Here is a 23330-nt window from a genome sequence, read left to right as displayed (position 1 = left end):
TTCTTTTAGAAAGATCCCTCTGACTCTTGAGTGGAAAGCAGACCAGAAAGGGGTGGCGGGACAGGGGTGGCAGCCAGGAGACAAGGAAAAGGCTACTGCAGTCATCCAGGCAGACAATGGTGGTAACTTGGACCTGGGCAGTGACAGCAGTGGTGGAGAAAAGTGCCCAGATTAGTGATCGGCTTGGGAAGCAGAGCAGACAGGCTCAGTTGATAATCTGACTTTTTTCCTCTCTCTTTCTCCCCGCTGCTGCTGTCAGGACTCAGAAACCTTTCCCTACCCCAGAATTCCCTTCCATCTCCTTCACACCCCTCTCCCTTCCTGCAGAGGCTGGGGAAGGAATGGAGGATGGCTGTGTGGGGAATCCATGGATTTTCATGCCCTGACTGATTTTTCTCTGCTCTCTTTTCTCTCTCCTCCTCTGACTGGCAACCCAAAGTCGAGCTTTGATCCCCACCACCGCTCCCAGCCAAGTTATGAACGTCCTTCCTACCTGCCTCCAGGACCTGGGCTCATGCTCCGGCAAAAGTCTATTGGTATGTCACCTGCAAGGGTGGGTGTAAGGGATGCCAGTGGGGAAAGGGGAGGCTGGGAGGGTGACAGTTTACGGGGAAAACAAGGGAGCCTGGGAATGTTCTTTCCTTCTTCCATATGTGACCATCAAGTTGGGCAAAGAGCTCAGGCTTTGTTGCTGGGCAAACCTGGGTTTGAATCCTGTCTCTTGTCCATCCTGGCTGTGTGACCCAGGGCAGACAGCTTCACGTCTCTGGGCCTAGGGCTCTGCATCTAGAAAATGGGGACATCATTGCCCCTGCCTGGATGCAGTTAAGTCGAACCCACCACAGACTCTGGTTCATTCTCTCTTATACTAGACTCCATTCATTCATTCACTCATTCATTCATTCTACAAATGTTTATTGAGCACTACCATATGCCAGGCTAAACTGCTGGGGATTTGTCAGGGAACAAAACAGACTAAAGGGTCCTGCCCTCAGGGAGCTTACCTTCTAGCTGGGGAAGACAGACAACAGATTATAAGGATAAGAAATAAGAAAATGATATAGTATGTTAGCTGTGTTAAGTGCTATGGAAAAAAATAGGAAAAGAGTAGAATGAGAGAGGTCAGGAGTGCTGGGGGGCAGGTTTGAGCTGAAACTTGGAGATGAAGTGGGGAGTCATGGGGCTATCTGGAAGTAAGGCATTCCACACAGCAGGAACAGCCAGTGCAAAGGTCCTGAGGTAGGTAAGACTGAGCTGCCATTTGCTAAGAGAGCAGCTTGGGAAGATCGTGGGAGGAGATCAGGAGCTCAATTTGGGGCCTGCTGAGTTTGAGATGCCAGTGAGACATCCAAGTGGATGCAGCATTTGGATATAGAAGCCCGGAGCTCAGGGGCAAGGACTGGGTCCGAGACAAGCATGGGAGTCTTCAGCAGGGAAGCAGTGAATGAAGCCGTGACACTGGTTGAGATAGTCAACGGAGAGCGAGTAGTCAGAGGGGAAAAGGGAATCAAGGACTGAGCCCTGGCAGTTGATAAGTAGGCAAAAGATTCCACTCCTCCAGTTTCCTCCAAGTTGTTTTGCTCTTTGGATCTAGCTTTTCCCCAGCTTCAGTGTCCATAGTCCACCAGTGTGTGTCATTTGCCTAATATCAGTTACCTATACATCTACCTGACATTGCTTACCTATGAATTGGCTCCCTCTTTTAAATATTAGCCTCATCCTAAGCAGTGCTGTGAAATCACAGATTTGATGTGCTAATTCCATTTCTTTTCTGCATGTACATGAAAAGAAATCTATAAGTATGCCCAGAAACACGATATCTCTTCCTGGCTCAAGCCATTTTTGCTCATCCCAAGCGACCGCCAGCATATATCGTGCCTTTGGGCGAATTAGAAAAGGCGCCCCCTCCTGGCCTTGGAAGGAAGTTCAGCTGAATTCACCCCCCCCGCCCCCCCACACACACAGACACACGCACACACCTCTCTTGCTCCCTCTGCCGTTTGCTGTTGTGCAGTGCACAACCTGTATTACTGTATCAAGCGGATTTGGATTTATCACAGCTGGGTAAGCTCTAGACTAACCCACGTTCTTCTTACTATCTACTGGTGTCATGATAATATATCATTGTAATACTGAAGTTCTGTGGGACAGGGGAACAGAGAGGCCACCCCCTCCCATCCCCACCCTGCTTCTGGATCCTCTGTGTCTTCCCAGGGGCTACAGAAGATGAGAGACCCTACCTAGCACCCCCAGCCATGAAGTTCAGCCGCAGCCTGTCTGTGCCTGGTTCGGAGGACATCCCGCCGCCGCCCACCACGTCCCCACCAGAGCCCCCCTACAGCACACCTCCAGCCCCCTCTTCCTCCGGCCGCCTCACTCCCTCTCCCCGGGGAGCGCCCTTCAACCCCGGCTCAGGTGGCCCCCACCCCGCCTCGTCGCCGTCGTCCTTCGATGGGCCGTGCCCTCCTGACACCCGTGTAGGGAGCCGTGAGAAGAGCTTGTACCACGGCGGGGCCCTGCCCCCTGCGCACCACCCGCCGCCCCCCCACCTGCCGCACGCTCCGCCCCCCCAGCCACACCACCACCACGCCCACCCGCCGCATCCCCCGGAGATGGAGACAGGCGGCTCCCCCGAAGACCCCCCTCCCCGACTGGCTCTGGGGCCCCAGCCCAGCCTGCGAGGCTGGCGGGGCGGCGGGCCCAGCGCAACCCCGGGGGCCCTGTCCCCGTCGCACCACGGCAGCGGGGGCGGGGTTAGCGGCTCCTCCCAGGCCCCGGCCCTGCGCTACTTCCAGCTGCCTCCCCGGGCGGCCAGCGCGGCCATGTACGTGCCGGCCCGTTCGGGCCGCGGGCGCAAGGGCCCGCTCGTCAAGCAGACCAAAGTCGAAGGCGAGCCCCAGAAGGGCGGCGGCCTCCCGCCCACGCCCTCGCCCACGTCTCCGGCGTCCCCGCAGCCGCCGCCGGCCGCGGCCGCCCCGTCGGAAAAGAACTCCATCCCCATCCCCACCATCATCATCAAGGCTCCATCCACCAGTAGCAGCGGCCGCAGCAGCCAGGGCAGCAGCACCGAGGCGGAGCCCCCGACCCAGCCCGAGACCGCGGGCGGCGGAGGGGGCGGTGGCGGCGGCGGCGGCTCCTCCGCGCCGAGCCCCGCCCCGGCCATGTCGCCAGTGCCACCGCCCCCCTCGCCCGTGCCCGCCCCCGCCTCGCCCAGCGGCCCGGCCACCCTCGATTTCACCAGCCAGTTCGGAGCGGCCCTGGTCGGGGCGGCTCGGAGAGAAGGGGGCTGGCAGAACGAAGCCCGCCGGCGGTCTACGCTCTTCCTCTCCACCGACACGGGGGACGAGGATGGCGGCGAGAGCTCGCTGGGCCCGGGGGCACCCCCGGGCCCCCGGCTGCGCCACTCCAAATCCATCGACGAAGGCATGTTTTCGGCCGAGCCCTACCTCCGGCTGGAGTCCGCAGGCGCCGGGAGTGGCGGCGGCTACGGGGGCTACGGAGCCGGCAGCCGGGCCTACGGAAGCAGCGCAGGCAGCAGCGCCTTCACCAGCTTCCTGCCGCCGCGGCCCCTGGTCCACCCGCTGACCGGCAAGGCCCTGGACCCAGCCTCCCCGCTCGGGCTGGCCCTGGCCGCCCGAGAGCGGGCGCTGAAGGAGTCCGCGGAGGGCGCTGGGGCCCCCCAGCCCCCTCCGAGGCCCCCGTCGCCCCGCTACGAGGCTCCGCCGCCCACGCCGCACCACCACTCGCCCCACGCCCACCACGAGCCAGTGCTGCGTCTCTGGGGAGCCCCGCCGCCGGACCCGGCCCGCCGGGAGCTGGGCTACCGGGCCGGGCTGGGCAGCCAGGAGAAGTCTCTTCCGGCCAGCCCGCCAGCTGCCCGACGCTCCCTGCTGCACCGCCTGCCCCCCACCGCCCCCGGGGTCGGGCCCCTCCTGCTGCAGCTGGGGTCCGAGCCCCCCGCCCCGCACCCCGGGGTGAGCAAGGCCTGGAGGTCCGTAGCCCCGGAGGAGCCCGAGCGGCTGCCCCTCCACGTGCGGTTCCTCGAGAACTGCCAGCCCCGGGCCAGTGGGGCGGGGGGAAGGGGGCCCCCCTCGGAGGACGGGCCGGGGATCCCGCCGCCCAGCCCACGCCGGTCCGTGGCCCCCTCGCCGACCTCCCCGCGGGGCAGTGACGAGAACGGGCTCCCCCTGCTGGTCCTGCCGCCCCCCGCCCCCTCGGTGGACGTGGAAGACGGCGAATTTCTCTTTGTGGAACCGCTGCCCCCGCCCCTGGAGTTCTCCAACAGCTTTGAGAAGCCCGATTCGCCCCTCACGCCTGGGCCTCCCCACCCGCTGCCGGACCCACCCACCCCGACCAGCCCGGCGCCCCCTGCCCCGCCTCCTGCCGTGCCCGCCGCCCCTCCCACGCTGGACTCCACCGCATCCAGCCTGACTTCCTATGACAGCGAGGTGGCCACGCTGACCCAGGCGGGCCCCGCAGCTGCTGGGGACGCGCCTCCGCCGGGCCCAGCAGCCCCAGCCGCCCCGCCTCCCCCTGCCCCACAGCCTGGCCCGGACCCTCCAGCTGGCACAGATTCTGGTATCGAGGAGGTGGACAGCCGGAGCAGCAGTGACCACCCGCTGGAGACCATCAGCAGCGCATCCACGCTGAGCAGCCTGTCTGCCGAAGGCGGGGCTGGGGGCGGGGTGGCCAGTGTGGCCAGTGGGCCGGAGCTTCTGGACACGTATGTGGCCTACCTGGACGGCCAGGCCTTCGGGGGCAGCGGTCCTCCTGGCCCACCATACCCACCGCAGCTCATGACTCCCTCTAAGCTCCGGGGCCGGGCGCTTGGGGCCAGTGGAGGCCTGCGGCCTGGCCCCGGTGGGGGACTCCGAGACCCTGTCACTCCCACCAGCCCCACCGTCTCGGTGACGGGGGCTGGAACCGATGGGCTGCTGGCCCTGAGTGCTTGCTCAGGACCTTCGACGGCAGGTGTGGCCGGCGGTCCAGGGGCTGTAGAGCCAGAAGGCCCACCGGTGCCCTTGCCATCCGCCTCCTCCCTGCCTCGGAAGCTGCTGCCCTGGGAGGAGGGCCCGGGTCCACCGCCACCACCCCTGCCTGGGCCCTTAGCCCAGCCTCAGGCCTCAGCCTTGGCCACAGTAAAAGCCAGCATCATCAGTGAACTCAGCTCCAAGCTTCAGCAGTTTGGGGGCTCCTCGGCAGCTGGTGGCGCTCTGCCCTGGGCCCGGGGAGGCGGCGGGGGAAGCGGGGACGGCCACCACGGGGCAGCCAGCTACGTCCCCGAGAGGACTTCCTCCCTGCAGCGGCAGAGGTGAGCCGGGGGCTGGAGGTTGGCAGTGGAGGCCAGAGGGGCTGGCTGTGGGTAGCAGAGACCGTCTTCCACATAGCTGTGTCCCTTTAGGGTCCCAGGTGGTAGAAAGGACACAGAGGCCGGGCTGGCTTGGAGAAGTTTGCCCTCAAAGAAGCAATGCTTTCCCGGCCACTTTAAATTTCCCTTTATCTCAGTAGCTTCTGTGGTCGTCTCCCGTCACCATGACAACCCACATTCCATGATGAACAAAAAGAGTGATCAACAAAGGAGATTGGAGCACAACTTGCCCAATGTCTGTTTCCTTGGTGGGTTGTCAGTTCTGACAATCCCTGAAATCTTCAAGTCCCTTGAGCCCCGCGTTGGTCAAGACAAGATGCTTTAAGGCATGGTCGGTGGTTACAAGTGTGGTTCTGGAGCCAGGCTTTTTTGGATCCTGGTTCCAGCCCCGCACTTTCTAACTGGGTGACCTTAGGCAAAGGAATCCACCTCTCTGTAGAAGAGGGACAGCATAGAACCCTTCTAAAAGGGTTTTTGAGGCCATTGTTGTACCATGAGATGGGGGAGGGCAGGGGTCTCTTACAAAAGCCCAGCAAGTATAGATGGAGAAATCCAGGAAGACGCAGAAGTTTTCTAAAGCAGCTAGCGAGTTGGAATTGCCACAGAGTTCAAGCTCATTCAAGACCTTCTAATCTTAGGGAAAGTATAGAGTCACATTCCTGATTCAGACACACAGAGCGAGTGGGGAGAGGTTTTTTTTTAATCCTCTTGTTCTTCTGCAGAACTCGCTCTAATTCTCCTCGAGGGTTTGATATCCACACGGTGATATCCTGAGGTGGTTTTTGAGGTCTTTGAGATCTTAAGGCATCTCATTGACGATTCTTAAGTCTTCTGGGTAGAGGAAAGGACGCTCGATTTAGTTAACAGATCCACCAATAATTGATTTGCCATCTATTCTGTACCGGGTGCCCTTCAGGGTGAGAGGGGCCCCACAATGGACAAAACAAGCAAAGCATTTCCCTCATAGACCTCACAGCCTAATGAGGCAGAGGTGGGGGCCAGGCAATAAACAAAATCACTGTCATCATCCTAGGGAAAAAAATGCAATGACGCGATGGTTAGAGAAAGTCTCTCAAATAACAGGCGAGCTGAGCAGAGACTGGAGGAGGGAAGGGAGCAAATCGTTTGGCTCCCTGGGGGAAGAGAGAGCTAGGCAGAGGGAACTGTTCAAAGGCCCTGAGGCAGGGACTGTTCTGGAGGGAGCTAAAGGGATGAGGGGAACCTTTTCCTCCCCTTGTTTCTTCTCTCTTTCATCTCCCTCTCCTCACCTCTCTCTCTCTCTCTCTCTCTCTCTGTCCCCTGTCCCCTTCCATCTCTCTCCCTTGAATGCTCATCCTCTTTTTGTTCCTCTCTCACTGTCTCCCTGTCTTCCACTCTGCTGTGACTGGCCATACCCGGAAAGGCAGTATAGGGTAGTGGTTAAGAGCTCAGACTTTGGTGCCATATAACCGGGCTCTGCCACTTCCTGGCTGTGTGTCCTTAGGCAAGTTACTTAACCTCTCTGTGCTGCTGATAATAATAGTAACCTGCATCAGGGCTGTCACGGGGATTCCATTGAGATGGCGATATGTAAAAGCACTTAGAACAATGCCTGGCACACGTGAGCATCAGTAAGTGGTGGTGATTATTATTATTATCACTTAATGTCTCTTTTTCTTTCATCTCTCTTGACTGTCACCCTCTCCCTGTCCTCTCATTTTTCTCTCCCTTCATTTTCTGTCCTGATATCCATCTTACCCCCTCGCTTGCTCCTTCGATCTCTCCCCATCTCTCTCCTCCAACTCTCTACCCCTGCCCCATGTCTCTCTTCCTCTCCCTATATCTTGCCCTCTGCCTCTTTCTCACCCGCCTTTGCCCCCCCCCCGCAACCCTTCTCCTCCACCCCTGCCCCGTTGTCACATTCCAGACTCTCTGAAGACTCCCAGTCCTCGCTTCTCTCCAAACCTGTCAGCAGCCTGTTTCAGAACTGGTCCAAACCACCTCTGCCGCCACTCCCCACAGGAACCGGGGTGTCCGCTTCAGCCGCTGCAGCCCCGGGGGCCACCTCGCCGTCGGCCTCCTCCTCCTCCACGTCCGCCCGCCACCTCCAGGGCGTGGAGTTCGAGATGCGGCCACCTTTGCTCCGCCGGGCCCCTAGCCCGTCACTGCTGCCCGCCTCGGAGCACAAGGTCAGCCCTGCACCCCGGCCCTCCTCCCTGCCCATCCTGCCTTCTGGACCCCTCTACCCGGGCCTCTTTGACATGCGCGGCTCCCCCACCGGAGGGGCAGGAGGCTCGGCTGACCCCTTCGCCCCTGTCTTCGTGCCACCGCACCCCGGGATGTCCGGGGGGCTCGGTGGGGCCTTGTCAGGGGCCTCCCGCTCCCTCTCACCGACCCGCCTGCTTTCCCTGCCCCCGGACAAGCCGTTCAGCGCTAAACCTCTGGGGTTCTGGACCAAGTTCGACGTGGCTGATTGGCTTGAGTGGCTGGGCTTGGCTGAGCACCGAGCCCGGTTCCTGGACCACGAGATCGATGGCTCCCACCTGCCCGCCTTGACCAAGGAGGACTATGTCGATCTGGGGGTGACCAGGGTGGGCCACCGCATGAACATCGACCGGGCTCTCAAATTTTTTCTGGAGAGGTGATGGCTGGCCCGGACGGACCAGCCCGTCCACGGAACCCCTGAGCCTGCTGGCCTCTTGACCTCTGAACCCTGACCTTCATTCTCTCCCCGGGCCAGGGACTCTGCTAAAACTGCACCCTGACTCTTGTCTCCCAAGGCCGGAGGTCACCAGGTGGCCTGATCTGGCCAGACATTGGCACCTCACAGGAGGGGGCAGCTGACACAAGACTGTGTGTGTGTGTGTGTGTGTGCGTGAAGCGGGGAGTGGAGTGGGGGGAGTGGGATGGAAGAAATCACAGAGGGGGATGAAGAAGGAGGGAAGGGTCAATTCTGGGGAGGAGGGGACAGACAGAGCCATAGAGGGTCAGCCCGGAGCCTGACCGGATGGGGGTCGTCCCCCAGGCCGCAGGGGAAGGGGATGCTCTCAGATTCCACCACCTGCCACCCTCTAACAACCCTTCCCCCCCTCTCCATGCCCCTTGGCTCTCCCCACCCTCCCCTCTCCCCAGCACACACAGCAGCCCCCCAGGCTCTTGCATGCTCCTTTGCACGCCTGCTCACCTCTCCCCCCTCCCTGGGCTACAATTTTGCACAAACTTGCCCTCTCACTGTCTTGCACACTTCGCCTTCACTTCCGGCTTGCGAGGCCCCCTCAGCTCTCCAGCTCATGCTGTTTCCCTGGCACGCCATGCGTCTCTTTCCCCACGCTCCACACCCCCTGCTCTCTCAGACTCTTGCTTGCACACGCTTCCTCCGGGGCGCCCTCCCTTCCACCCCTCACTCCCGAAAAATCTCTGGGCCCTTGCTGCAGACACACTTGGGACACCCTTTTCCTCACCCTCTCACAGACTGTGCGCCTCTCCCGACACTCTCACCTCCATTCTCTTCAAGCACTTTCCCCTCTTATTCTTGCAACCCCGCATTCTCACCCTACTCACCCCTCCCTCACAGGGGCACTGACGCCCCTCCTTGCCCCTCCCCCTCTCCCACTGTTGCTTGCACCCGTGCCTCCCAGGAACCCCCAGGAACCGAATCTCTCGCAAGTGCTCATGCCTCTCCGCATTGCCAGGCTCCCGACTCCCTTGCACCTTTCTTTCCCAAATCCTTGTCCCTCTCCATTGTCAACTCTTGGGTGAACCTTCTTGCATGCTCGCTCTTGCGCACTCACCCTCCCCAGCACGTCCCTCCACTGCTCTCCCGAAGCTTTCTTCTCTTCCTTGAACAATGTTCTTGCCTTCCATGGCCCTGCTGGCACACTCATTCTTGAATTTCTACTTGTTCCTGTCAGCTCCTGGGTGACTTTTTCCATCTCCCTTGGGGAACTCTACTACCTCTTTCTTTTTGCACACTCATCTCATTGCACACGCGCTCTTGGGCTGTATTGTTGTTTCTTTTCCTGGCACTTTTTTTTTTTTGGTCCCGAAAGACCAGCTCTTCCGGTCATTCACACTCTGCCTATTCTCTCAGCTCTTTCCGCTCTTTTTCTCCTTCTGGCAAGAGAAGACCCTACGCACACTCACTTCTTGCCCACTTTGCTTCCATACTTCTTCCTCTCCCTGCCCCGGGCTTGGCCCTCTCCCCTCCTCCCTCCTCTCGCTCATCCCAGCCTTCCGGTCCATCCATTTTGCACGAAGACACCGCTCCCTCATCTCCTAACCTTTCTGGCTCTTCAAGAAACCCCTCCCTCCAGCATGGCTGTTCCTTCCTGCACGCCTCCCCCTCCCTTTATTCCTAGGGCTTGGGAATTTTAAGCCACCCCTTCCCCTGGAAAACCCCCTCCCCTACTGTGGGCGAAGGGGGGAGGGCATCGCCCTCAGGTTCCCCCCCCCCCATGTTCAGCTGCCAAAGAAGAGAGCTCCCCCTCCTTCCCCCAATCCCATTCCCCCTCTGCTGCCCTCTACCCCCGAGGCGGGGGCGCTCCGTCCACGGGGGGAGGGTGCTTGCAGCCCTCTCCCCTCACCACGTCAGGGATCTGCGGGGAACCTTGTGGGAGGGTCGTGGGAGGGGGGATGGGTGGCGAGGAGGGGGGCGGAGGTCGCGCTGGGCCCCTACCCGCCCCCTCCCCCTTGTCCGCAGGATGCCCCCCGTCCGCAGGGGGCCTGCGCGGCGCCCGTCTATCAAGGGCTTGTTCATTCTGGATGGGTGCCGCGGGGTTGGGGAGGGTATGGGGGGTGGGGAGGGGGGAGGGGAGGTTGGGGTGGGGAGGGGGAAGGGACTGGACGGGGGGCAGCGCGGGGCGAAGAGAAGAGACAAAGCAAAAAGAGGAACGATAACAAAGGAAAATACAAAAAAAAAAAAAAAAACCTAGAACACACACAAAAAAATCCAGAAAAAAACCTGAAATAAAAGCCCGAGAATTGTCTTCCAAGGGGGGTGGGAGGAGGAAGAGGAGGGGGGCGGATGAGGACGTCTGGTTCTCGCTGGGACAAGGACCGCACGCGTTCAAAGCCCCGGCGCCCGGGTCTTCCCTCTCTCGGGCCTCAGAGTTCATCCCTCAAGGGATTGGGACCCAGGCGTCCATTTCCAGGGACTGGGGGAAGATTAGGGAGGCGGGATTATATCATGGGGGTTCGTCCCTACCCCCCATCACCTCCCACCCCCTGACTCCCCACCAAGATTTTGCAGAGAGAAATGGCTTTTGTACCAGGTCATTCTTTATAATTAAACTCACAGTATCCACCCCCTCGAGCCGACCCCGCCTCCTTCCTGGGAAGGCAACACCCCTTTCCTTCGGGGTTCCGGGTGGGTCGCCTGAGCCCGCTGGGCGGTGCGCAGGCGCAGCCGGGGCCCGCCCCCAAACGTCAGTCTTCCTCGGTCGGCTCCGCCCCCAGAGCCTCGAGCATGCGTCGTCGGACCAGGGAGCGGCGCAGGTGCAGGCGGTAATCGCCCAGCAGCAGTTCGTCGTGGCGCACGAGAGGGTGCTGGAGCCCGCGGAGGCGGAGCCCCGAGCGCAGTAGGCGCGAGCGAGTCTGGAAGTCCGTGACCGTGATGAGCCACCTGCAAGGGGGCAAGGCCAAGAGAAGAGGGGCGGGGCGAAGACGGAAGGGGAAATCGCTGGCTTTGATTGTCCCAGAGTCCCTGCCTGGTCCCTGTTCGTTTACCAACTCCAGTCCCTCAATCCGTCACTACATCCCTAAACTCTCCAACCCTGCACTCTCGCCGAGGTCAATCTGTACTTCAACCCTCACCTGGGTCAGTCTAGGTCCCGTCTTCTCTCTCAGCCTGGCTCTGTCGAGGCTCCATCTTTTTAAACCGCCGCTCCAGGGCCCTATCCTCATCCAGCAACTCCAGGTCCCGCCCCTTCAGTGTGGCTTTCAGGCCCGGCCCCACCCCCAACTAGACACTCCAGGCCCACCCGATCACTCTGGCCCCGCCCCTGCAAAGCGCCCTGTCCCGGCTACGCTCCCGCTCAGAGCTGTTTCCCATGCTCCGACCACACATCTCGGTCCTGCGCATCCCCGTCACCACCCGGGTCACTGAAAGTCCGGTTCCTCACTCCAGATCCCACCTTCTTTTCCGATCTCACCTGACCCTGCCCCTTCACTGCGCCCACTCTCGCCTTAGCCCCTTCTCGGCTCTCACTCTCAGCGGGGTCTGGATCCTTATACCAACCACGCCATTCGCCGGGCGCTCCTGGCCCCGCCCCCTCACTGCCCTCACTTCTCCGCCCCGCCCCTCACGGAGCTTACTGTTGGCTCACATCGCCTATGAGCTCCCGGCCACGCCCACTCAGAGCCTCCGCCCCGCCCCACCTCTCACCGCCCTCACTCCCTTCCCGGCTCCCCCATCGCGTTCACCGCGGTCCTGCCCCTCCCGGTCGCTCCAGGCCCTGCCCCCCGCCAAAGGCTCACCGGTCCCGGCGCCCGGCAGTCCCACAGATGACGTTCATGTTCTCAAAGCGGATGCTGCGCACACGCCCGCTCTCCATGGCCCCGGGTAACTCGGCCTCCAGCGCCTCCAGCACCTCCAGGTGGGTAAGGTCCTCTTCGGGCTGCGGATGTCGGAGAGAGAACCTCAGTCAGTGACACCCGGAGTTCAGTCCGGGTGCAGAAGTCCCCACCCGAGACCCCACCTGCAGAGCCTGCCAGAGCGGGGAGGATAGGAATCTTTCAGGTAGAAAGGCATCTACTGCCATTCTAGGTCATTCTCCAAAAAAAAAATCAGTTCTCACCAAACCGATTTGCCAAAAGTCAATGAACAGTTGACTGAATGATTCACCAATTTGGCCAACTTTGCCGATCTACTGAAAACTTTTCCAGCAACCTGCGTTGGATGGCGAGATTTTGGCAGACCTTGAAGATTTCCGCAAGGATTTAAGCCGTAAATTTGTCCTTTTATAGTCATATTAGCATTTTAAGAACTATTCAGTTCTCAAAAAAAAAGGATTGTAGGAGGATTTGACATCTTGTCAATCTGTTTTACATTCAGAAACATATATTGATCATTAACCACGTTTTCGGTCTGAGATCACCATGTCGAAGGCGATGCCATATGTCATGACATGTAAAATTGCTGAGAAACCACAGTGAAATCATGAAATTGGTCACCTGCAGGAAGGCAAGCCTTGGATGTGTATGTTGGTGTGTGTGTGTGTGTGTGTGTGTGTGTGTGTGTGTGTGTGTGTGTCTCATGTTCAAAAACACAAAGAAGAGGAGCAACAGGGTGGGCACTGGTCCCATAAACAAGAACAGCAATCCCCGTGTTGAGGTCAAGTCACACAGATCAGCTGAGAAAACACTTCCGAGGCTTGTGCCTGGCAGGCCTTGTTTAATCCTCAAATGCGTGAGACCTTAATAGATGCCTCCTCTGAGGCAGGAATGCCCAAAGGATCCATACACCGAATAACCACGTCACTGAATCTGTCCAAAAAAGGGCTTTTTGAAGTGAATTTTTGCGATATCTGTAAATTTTACAGAATTTCATAATAAGTGAATTAGCGGGACTCCCTCTGTCCTCAGTGTCCCCTCCCCTCTGTCCTCAGCGTCCCCTCTCTCTGCCTCTCGGTCTCCCCTCTGGGGTCAGCAGTGATAAATTTGATGATGAACCCTTTGACAAATTCACAATCAATTTTCAGCCACTTATCCTGGTGCCAAGCCCACAGCCGATAAGCTGCAGAGCCTGGATTCAAACCCCGTCCACCTCACTTCTGAGCCTGTGTCCTTCCCACCACGCCACCAGGGGCCTGGGATCATGGGGGTGGGGGTGGGGGACACTCACTGAGGTCTCCATGCACAGACAGAGGGGCTGGGCGGCAGGTGGCACGGGGAACTTGCGGATGTATGGGAGCTCTCGGTCCAGCGCCTCGTATTCTGCAATGACCTGGCGCAGATACTGCTTCCTGGGAAGACAGCCAGCGGACAGGGACCTCCCAAAGTCAGGGGTCCATACCATCACACTCAGAGGAGCTGAGATCAGAAGTCATGGGGCCAGGGACCACTCACGAGGATTTGACGGGTCTGCCCAGGCTCTGAGCCTGCGTCTCCTCTAGGGTCTCTAGGTCCACAAGAAGTGCTCCTGCGGATGGAAAACCCAGTCTCAGCTGCCTTGAACGCTCCTCGCACATCATCCCACTTAAACAGCATCACCAAATGACTATCCGTGCCACCCCCAGGATGGCTCTTCTGCCAGTTATTAAGCTGTTGTCTCTCAGCCCCAAACTCCAACCTACACCACCCAGCTGTCCGATACCCCAGGGCTGGGACTCTACCAACCCCATTTCCACTCGGACAGTTGGGGTCCTGTTAGGCTCTGCCTAAAGGGGGTGCTAGCGGGAGACTGCAAGGCAGGAGGAAAAGGAAAGGACTTACTCCTTTTTGCTTCCTATTCCAATCACCCCAGCCTAGCTTCTTCCCTGCAGCAGCATTTGAATCCAGTCTGTGGTTTTTCCAACACTCTCAGAACTGCCCTCCTGATTGGAACTTGATTCATAACAGCTCTCAAATCTGGGCTCTTCTACACAACCCCTCCATCAACTAACTGGTCTCTTTTATGGCCAACTGCTAGTTGTCCCACATAATCCATTTCCCTTTCCTCTACAATCCTAGAGTTTTATCCAGCTGGAAACAACAGTTCCCAGCCTCCCTTGGCCACATGACCAAGTTCTCGCCAACATTGTTAGCAGAAGGGAGGCGTGCAACTTTGGAATCATTTGCTTAAGAGAAATTTTCTTGGCTTAGACTCAGTGCCCCTTCCCTTGGACTGGAATGTGCATGTAGCAATTAGCCAGCTTTATTCTTGCTAGAGATGATGGAGCACCATGGGTCCCTGTATTCTCGTCGGGCTGAGATATCCCACCCATCCAGACCACCTTCCTCCTCTTACATGAGAGAGAAACCAACTGTTTTGTTAACGCCATTGAGTTTGAGGGTCTCTTTGTTACAGCAGCTGGAAAAAGCAGAAAGCAACCCCTGACAGCCAGGAGCAGGCCTGGCACTCCCAGAGAGACCCTGGTGCCCTCCCTTCGGACATAAGGAATTTCACAGAATACCAAGAGCAGCCAAGGTCACTCTGTGACCATGATGGACCAAGATAAAAATAAGACCCCTCTGGAGTCATGTCTCAACACAACACAACATCGACGCTGCCCAAACCACAAAACTGACCAAATATCCCCCTCTTGGCTCAGGGCTGATGCTGCTTTTTTCCCAACCAGTGTTAGTGCCATTCTGATTGCTCTCATGTCATGGACTTGCCTCTGCTTCCTGCCAGCATCCGATCCAGAGCAAAGCCTGCTTTCCTGATTCCTCCCCAAGTCACCTAACTCAGCCCAGGTGTCTAAAAACCTCTTACTCAGACACTGATGTGTTACTATCTCCCTCATTCAGTAAACTCAGTGGCGTGCTGGTAAATGTCCTCTCTCTCTCTCTCTCTCTCTCTCTCTCTCTCTCTCTCAGCATCTGCCAGTTTCCTGACCAATTTTATGCTACCCATGGTTTTCACAACCAGCTTGCAAAATTCACCACACGGCTCTTGTGAGCTGGGACAGGCTCTCTCCAGCACAGGGCTATGCCCCAGCTATGCTCCTAGGGGTCTTTGGCTTCAGCACATCAGCACAGCTCAGCTTGTACCATAGTAAGCCCCCCTTTCCGGTCCCTGTTCTTCCACCTCCCATCTGTTTTGGCAGGGCAGCTAGCGTGATCTTTTCCTCTCAGCACCACCAGAGGCTTACAAACCACCAGAGGCTTCCTCTTGCCTTCAGGATAAAGTTCTCCCTGTGATGGGGACTCATTCCTCAATGTGTGGTCTGGGGAGCATTTCAGGGTCCACCCCAGACCTATTGGGTGAGAGTCTGCATTTTAGCAAGATCCCCTTTGAGAAGCACCTGCCCTGCGTGTGGTCACTCTGATGACCTCTCTGATCATTTTTCTCCAGCCATACTGGCCTCCCTTCCATCCCTCCAACATAGTAATCTCCTTCTCAAATCTGTCCACTTAACAATAATAATAACTACGTGTTTACAGCCCCCTTTAAAAAGCCAAGCACCTTTTAAAGTTTTTTCCACTGAATCTTCAAAACAGCCTTCTGAGATAGTGTAGTTTAACAAATGATGAAACGGAGGCACAGAGAACTTAAGTGACTTGCCCAAGGTCACACAGGCCAAGTGATAGAATCAGGATAAAAATCTAGGCACTGGATCCAGAATCTGTGTTCTCAATCCCCCAGTCTGCTGCTTCTCACCCCACTATTGTCTAGACAACAGCTTCCTAACTTCTCAGTATATATCTCTCTCTCCCTCTTCATTCACCCCATCAGAAGCATTTTGAAATGTAGATCTGACCACATAGCCGTCTCCATTTCCTCAAAACCCTCCCAGGACTTCTCATTGTCATTGGGATAAATTAAGACCAAGATCACACATGACCAGACCCTGCTGATGTCTTAAGCCTGATCAGACACTATCGTCCTCCTCACTTGCTGCATTCCAGAAACATTGCCCTTCTGTGACTTGAACTCTCCATGCTCCCTCCTGCCACAGGACCTTGGCACATGCTCTGACTCCACGTGGAACTCTCCTCCCCCTCACTTAGCTCATCAAGTCTCCCTAAGTGTGTGAACAGTTCCTGTCATGAACTCATGACACCATGTATTTGCTCTCATCACAGTTGCAATTTTACATTTACTTCTATGAGTCTCTAATTATAATGTGAGCAGCATGAGGTCAGGGACTTGTCTTTCGCTCTTGGCATCTAGCAAAGCGCCAGGCACCTAGTTGTAAGTATTTATTGAATAAAGACTGAAGGAATATAACCATCAAATGCAATATGTCAACTTTGGGTCTTAATTAAAACAAACCAACTGTGAAAAATAAAATTTTTAAATAATTAGGGAAATTTTAAATATGTACTAGGTATGAGATGATATTCAAGAAAAATTGTGAATTTGTTAGGTGGAATTAATGGCATGGTAGGTCTGTTTTCTAAAAATCCTTGGCAGTTAGAAACACATGCTTAAGTATTTATGGGTGAAAAGGAATTACGTCTGGAATTTTCTTTAAAACAAATTTGTCCTATAGAATGTCCCCCCAGAAAGTGTGTGGGGGGGGGTTGCTGAGATGAAACAAGATTAGCAAAATGTACATTGTCTCTATTTTTGTGTATGTTTGAAATTTTCCATAATAGAAAAAAATCTTTTAAATGTCTATCACAAGTAACTTAGAAATAAAATTATATGCCCTGGAAATGTGTGTGAAATGGCTAAAAAACTGACTCTAGCAGCATCAAAGGTGTATGTTTAAAATGTGAATAAAACTGTTTCTCATGAAATGTGGCATTAGAAATAAAGATTTCTAAATTACAACCGTGATTTTAATATATTTGTTTCAATGTATATGTGTAACTCAGTAAAGGTATAAATTTAAAAATAAATACTTATTGAATAATTGAGGAAACACGACACTTTCAAACTTCAACAGGCATCTCCAAGGCCTCCTGTGTACCTTGGAGACTGCTGCAGACCAAGAGATTAATGAGACCCCAGCCTGCCCTCCAAGAGCTTCCAGTCTGGTGGGGAAAGTGTTCACTATAAAGGTCAATACTTGCTACAGTGGACGTGTCACGAGGTGGAGAGGAAGCCCAGTCTGGGGGCAATCAGGGAAGGCTCCTTAGAGGAGGTGATGTCTACAGCAAGACTTAAGGGATAGGAGTGGGATAGGGAGGATGGGAGGGAGGCTCAAGAGGGAGGGGATATGGGGACATAAGTATGCATATGGCTGATTCACTTTGATGTACAACAGAAACTAACACAGTATTGTGAAGGAATCATACTCCAATAAAGATGTATTTTTAAAAATAGTAGGAAAAAAAAAGACTTAAGGGATAAAGGAGGAGTTTGCCAAATAAAGAAATGGCAGAGAAAGGGATGTTTTATGTAGAGGGACCACGGGGTGGGGGTGGGGGGTGGGTGCTAAGGTCTTTAAGCAAAAGAGAATATTCCCAGAATTCTCTTCAGGTCCAAGGCTAAGGAGTGCTTATTGCAATTGTAGGTTATTAATTATCTGTGAGATGGTGTGTTTCATGTCTGTCCTCCTTGCATGAGAACCAGCTGGGTCATTTCATTCATTACTATAGGCAAAACACTTGGGACCTATAGGCTTTCTAATGGCCTAAGCCAAAGTTTGCAACCTGACAAGCTAAAAATGTTATTGGTTCCAAAACACCACAAAGAAAACAGCAAAACTGAAATGAACAAATATCGATCTGCAAAACGAGCCAACTGGTCAACTCAATTTCACTCATCTTTTCTGGAGCTACACATAAAGTGTACTTATCAGATGGGTGCCTCAGTCTAGGTTAGAGATGATGTGGGGTGGGGCGTCTCCAAATGAAAGAGGTCTTCAAAGACACTAAAAGAGACCTGAGGACAGAGAAACTGTCTGTTTTGCCACTAGAGCATTGGCTATGCCTAGCCTAGCACCTGGCACAGAAGAGGTGCTTATAGCTGACACCTAGAAAGGAGACCCCCTCAGCCATTCCCATCCTTCTTCCTCCATTTGAGGAGTGTCCATTCCCCACCCATGCAACCCGGTGAGGCTGACCAAGCCCCAGTATCCTCAGGGATATCCCATCCAGTGTAAACCAATGCCTTCTGACCCTTACTGTTCATCATAATTACCTGGCAAGCATTCAAAAACTATAGTTGCTAGGCCCCCCCAGCGCTAGAGATTCTGGTTAATTGGGACCTGAAGTAGGATTAGGTATAGGTTTTTTAAAAAAGTTTCTCCCACCTGATGTGTAGCCCCACTGACTAAAATAATCATGATAATCTCGTTCCTTTTGCCAGGGATTGAGACAAGAGTGAGTGGATGATTTAGTGCTGGCCAATGAGATGTGAGGAGAGATTATTGGGGGTTCTTAAAGTGAAGACCTCTGGAAGTGATGACTGAAACTGTGGCAGCCATTTTGTAACCATGAGGTATGCAAGCTGGTGCACAAAGGGGATATATCCCAGACCAAAAAGCAGGGACATAGAAACTGGCTTCTCAGTGACATTCACTGAGCTGCTGACCCAACCAAACACAAACCCTGATCTACCTCTGGGCTTCTTTTTGAGTGAGACAAATGACTTTCCTATTTTTATACTGCATTAAGTCCAATTTTCTATTACCTGCTAGCCAAATGAATCCTCACCAAGATATTACTTGAGAAATGTTGAATGAGTGAATGAATGAATGAGCTGTGCTAAAGTAGAGTAGAAGTAGGGAACCCTGGAATATGAGCCTGTCAGCTAGCGTCAGGCCACACAGGGCCTCAAACACCAGCTTGAGGGGCTAAGACTCTATCCTGGGAGTGATGGGCAACATGGGAGAGCTGTGAGCAAGGGAGAGACAGGGTTAGTGCTGAGTGTCAGAAAGGCTCCTCTGGAGCCATGTGGGGGATGGGCTGGAGGGGAGAAACTGGAGACCAGGGAGTTAGGTGGAGAAAGGATCCAGTGGAAGAGGACAAGACCTGAGCTGGGGCCGTAGGGACAGGGCAGAGAGAGTAAGCAGGAAGATGGGGCTGGGACTGATGGCTGTGGAGGTAATGGGAGTGGGGGAACAAAGCCTGGGGTCTAGACTGGGTTAGCACCATTCAAACATGGGAAGCAGGGAGGAGGAGTAGCTTTGGGAGAAGATGCTGAGGTCAGTGTGGGAGACAAGGAGAGTGTGAGGGACCAGGGCAGGGAGTCTATGGGGGATAATGGCCTCAGAAGAGTTGTTACGGCCCCAGAGATTCATGGGAAATGTAGTTCTGGGTCCAGAACATTGGTTAGGGAACTGAAAAGCCTCATGGGAAATGTAGTTTGAGGTCTAAAGGGTACTGCTCAGGAATCTGGTAGACATAAGAATTTGGGGTAGCTCTTTCTTTGGAAGGCCAGTGACTCACTTAAGGTCACACTGAAAGCCAGGGCTGTGACACAATGCTCAGATGAAGGACCCCGCCCGCCCAACCCCACACTTGGATACAAACACACAAACAGACACGGCTCAGTACCTGCCTCCCTGTGCATGCTGGGGTTGCCCATGGTGGAGGAGCAGAGAGGTTCCACCTTGTGTTGCATCCTGAGAAGGTGGGTAGGGGTTGTCTCAGGAGGATGGGGAGAGGAGCTCTGCCTGGGCCACCCACCCCAGTTCCTTCTCCCCGCTGCTGCTTCCTCTTTCTTGTCTTTGAAGCCCCGGGAAAAAAATATGGAAGGCTGAGACCACATGGAAATCCAGGTTCCCTTAACCTCTGGGACTCCCTGTGTGCCCCAATTATTTCTTTCCCACTTTCCTGCCTCCTCCTCAATGTCTCCCAGTCTCCTCGAGTTTCTTCCCCCACCCCTCTCTCTCGCACTCTCTTCCTCATCCACTCCCCATCTCTCTGCCCCACTCCCTCCCTCCCTTTCTCCCCATCTCTTTATCCTGATCTCTCCTCATCTCTCTCCCCATCTCTCCTCCACTCTTTCCCTTGATTTCTCTGCCCTCTTTCTCCCCACATCTCTCCTTCCCTTGTTCCATCTCCCCAGTCTCCTCCATCAGTTTCCCCAACATCTCCCAAGCCCCCCCCATCCCTCTCTCTCTTCATAGTTTTCTGCCTCTCTCTAACCCTATCACCCCCTCTCTGCCTCCCTACCTCTCTCCCCATCTCTCCCATTCTCCTTTTGCCCTCTCTCCCCATCTCTCTTCTCTCATGGCTGCCTCTGCTGGGCTCCTTGCCTTCCCTCCCTCTGTCATCCCTTTTCTGTTCCCACTTGCCCTCCACTCATCCCTGTTTCACACAGGAACTGGTTAGGTACAGGTGAGATTCAAACAGAAACTGGGTTCTATATGGAGGAGGGAAAGGTGAGCAGGGGGCCTGGTTGCCATAGTACCTCCAGTGGGTGGGGGAGGGGCTGGGGGCTCCTGACCCCAAGGGCAGGAGTGAAGGAGTTTAGCCACAGAGGTGCCCACTGGGCATCCCTTCTTTGTGTCTGCAGAGCTCTCAGCAGGAACCATGGGAGAGGAGCGCAGATTTTTTCAGTTATTTTGTCTATCTCCCCAGTCTGTCTCTGTTACCTGTATCTCTAGTCTTCTCTCGAATTCATCTGGTCTCTGCCTTAACTGTCAATTATTCCTGCTTGATAAACATTGATTCTCTGCTTGTTAGGCAGTAGCACCTTGATTTTCTGAGTCATTTGTTCAGGGATGAGCTTAAAAATCAACGTAGGATACAGATTTAACCCTTGGACTTTTGCCGGACCTGTTACAAAAGAGGATCTTTCTTTTTCCAATGAGGTTGCCAGGCTGGTCGGAGCCTAGGTTGGAGCTGCTGGGGACCATCACATCGCCATATGGGGAGAGAGCCTGCCTGAAAGCAAAGACAACACGAGGAAAGCAGAAACCAAAGATGCGGACAGATTCCTGAGGATGATTGAGGACACCTAGATCTAGCTGTCCCTCAAGCCCTCATCCACCCAATTAATTCCCTCTTATGCTCAGGTTATTTGCGTTTCTGTCATCGGCAATTACAACAGTCCAGACTTAAATGGACTAATTTCCAGACCCAGTTCCTCTGCGGCCCTGACTCCCTGTTGGCATCCTTATGTCTTTTTCTCTCCTAACAGGCTGTCCTTCACTTCCAGTTGCCAAGTCCATCCCTATAGGACAGGAGACATCTTTCATTCTCATGACCACAGGCACACCTAGCCCCCACAGCCCATCAGTCTCCAAACTCTATCCCTTCTGCCTCCTGACTCTGCTATTTCTTCTCTTCATTCCCACAGCCCCACACCCACTCAGGTTTCAAGGTCTTCTCCTTCCTGGACCCTCGCCCCAGCCTCCTTCTTGCCCTCACATCCTCCAGTCTCTCCCCCCTCATTCCCCTCCCACAAGGTTTCAGAGGGGTCTTTCTGCACTTGGAGATGACCCTGCCCCTCCCCTGCTCTCAGCCCTCCCATGGCTCCGAGCTGCATGATCTGGTCCCAGCTTCCTCTCTCACCTCATACCTTCAAACATTCTTCAGTCACCTTTTATTAATTACTTTAATTAATCCCTCCCACCCCTCACTCCTGTCTCCACTCTCCACATGCTGCCTTCTGCCCTTTTCCTGGTGCCCAAACGCCCTCATCCTTTCATAAAAAGCTCAAGTGCCCCCTCCTCCAGGAAGCCTTCTCTGACTCCTCCTCCTACCAGTTGTGTTTTCTGTCTCCGTCCTCTGCACGTTCTTTATCTGCTCCTTTTTTTTTTTTTCAGACCTCTGAACACTGTGCACTCTGCCTGTCTTGCTCAGGAATTTGGGTCTGTGTCTGCCTCCCCCTCCAGACCAAGGGCCCCTGACTCATCTCTGGCTCTCCAGCATCAGGGAAGTGCAGAACATGTATGTTGAATGAATAAACAAGTGACGATTTCCCTCTATCGCTGTGACTCACACTCAGTACCCCCTAAGCCCACTGCCCTGTGTCTCTTGGTCTGCATGAGGTAACATAGGATGAAGAAGAGAATATGGACTCTGGAGTCAAACAGGCTAGCATCAAACGCCATGCCCAGGCTGTGCAAACTTGGGCAAATGTCTTTCCCTCTCTGAGCCTTGGTTTCCTCATCTCTTACCAATAATGCTGCCTTGACGGGCTAATGGTGCTTAAATAAAGCACGATACAGCAAGCCCCCTCATGTGAGCCAGACACACAGGAGGCACTCAGTTGAAGGTTGCTCCCTTTCCAGAGTTCTTTATCTCTGTGACCAGCTTTAGCTGCCTCTTCTGGACCTCTCTCTTCTTCCTTCTTTGGGTATCTTTGTCTTTCTCTCTCTCTCTGCACCTGTGTGTGTGTGTGTGTGTATGTGTGTGTGTGCATCTGGCTCTCTCTCTCTCTTTTTCCCTCTGGTGTCTGGGTCCCTTAAGTTCCCATCTCTGTGTGTCTCCGTTATTTTTCTTCCTCTCTCTACTTGTCTCTGGAACCCTTCCTCATCTCTCTGTGTGTCTGAATTTGAATTTCTACATCACGTGCCTCTGACTTTCTTTGTCTCTCATTCTCTGTGTCTCTATACCTTTCTGCATGTCTCTATCTGTCCGTGTGTGTGTGTGTGCCTCTCTCTGTGTCCATCACTTTATTTTGCCATCTCTCTGTTTCTCTCTCTCTACCTCCTTCCCGGTCTTTCTGCCTTAGCCCCACCTGCCTCCCTCTGCCACTCACCCCAACTCTCTTGGGCCATCCCTGTCCCACTCCCTGGCCTGGCATGCAGCCCGGGACACAAATCCCTGAATCAGCATTTTCCTTCTATTCCAGAAATTATGTCAGCGCCGCAGTGGGGGGCGGGGGTGCTGGCTGTAGCTCTGGTTAGAGGGTTTGCCTCCCTTCATCCTCAACCACACAGGCCATGGCCAGCTTGGTCTACCTCTGTTCTTGGTGTTTGTTCTCCGAGGGGAGCACCAGGAGAAGAGGCGAACCTGTGTTTACACACAACGTGCATGTCTCTGGGTGTGTGTCTGCGTTTGTTTGCAGGCACATTTGTGTGTGAATCTGTAGGTACTTTGCAAACTCATCCGTTCACTCCTGCATGGATGCATGCATCCATCCAACGATCCACTCATCCACTCATTCAGCTATCCATCCGCTCATCCATCCATCCACCCATCCAGCTCATACATACATACATACATACACTTCTCTAGTTATCCATCCACTTGTTCATTCATTCAACCAACCAATATTTATTGAGTGCCCACTGTGTGCCAGGCACCACGTCAGGCAGCGGGGACACAGCAGTAAACAAAGGTGCTACCCCCATGGAGCTTACGTGCTCATCAGTCCTCCTCCATGTGCCAAACTCGCTCCTACCCCAGGCTTTGCATGGACTGTCCCCTCTCCCTGGACCAGTCCTCTCCCCTCCCCCATCTTCACCTGACTTATGCCAACTCAAATGTCACT

General features: G+C 54.9%; 2 protein-coding genes across 7 annotated transcripts in view; one reads left to right on the top strand and one right to left on the bottom strand.

The window, feature by feature from the left end:
- Nucleotides 1-8032, top strand: part of SHANK1 (SH3 and multiple ankyrin repeat domains 1) — a 45555-nt gene extending 37523 nt beyond the window's left edge. For 3 of the 6 annotated variants that reach the window (XM_057533459.1, XM_057533460.1, XM_057533461.1), the window contains 3 exons: nucleotides 440-536; nucleotides 2215-5311; nucleotides 7275-8032. In XM_057533459.1, coding sequence (XP_057389442.1) covers nucleotides 440-536; nucleotides 2215-5311; nucleotides 7275-7992 — 3912 coding nt within the window. In that variant the 3' untranslated portion in view covers nucleotides 7993-8032. Of the gene's footprint in view, nucleotides 1-439; nucleotides 537-2214; nucleotides 5312-6770; nucleotides 6979-7274 lie in introns of those variants that run through there. The other 3 variants (XR_009006014.1, XR_009006013.1, XM_057533462.1) reach the window with 3 other exon arrangements.
- Nucleotides 8033-10643: 2611 nt separating this feature from the next.
- Nucleotides 10644-23330, bottom strand: part of C19H19orf81 (chromosome 19 C19orf81 homolog) — a 23819-nt gene continuing 11132 nt past the window's right edge. The window contains exons 3-6 of the mRNA XM_057533650.1: nucleotides 13412-13484; nucleotides 13188-13308; nucleotides 11822-11961; nucleotides 10644-10967 (exon numbers count right to left, since the gene is read on the bottom strand). Of these exons, the coding sequence (XP_057389633.1) occupies nucleotides 10772-10967; nucleotides 11822-11961; nucleotides 13188-13308; nucleotides 13412-13484 (530 nt within the window). The 3' untranslated portion in view covers nucleotides 10644-10771. The remainder of the gene's footprint in view (nucleotides 10968-11821; nucleotides 11962-13187; nucleotides 13309-13411; nucleotides 13485-23330) is intronic.

The sequence above is a fragment of the Balaenoptera acutorostrata genome, chromosome 19, assembly GCF_949987535.1.
Source record: "Balaenoptera acutorostrata chromosome 19, mBalAcu1.1, whole genome shotgun sequence".
Taxonomy (NCBI): Eukaryota; Metazoa; Chordata; class Mammalia; order Artiodactyla; family Balaenopteridae; genus Balaenoptera; species Balaenoptera acutorostrata.
Note: the sequence above shows the minus strand (reverse complement) of the source record. Positions and strands in the feature narration are given on the sequence as shown.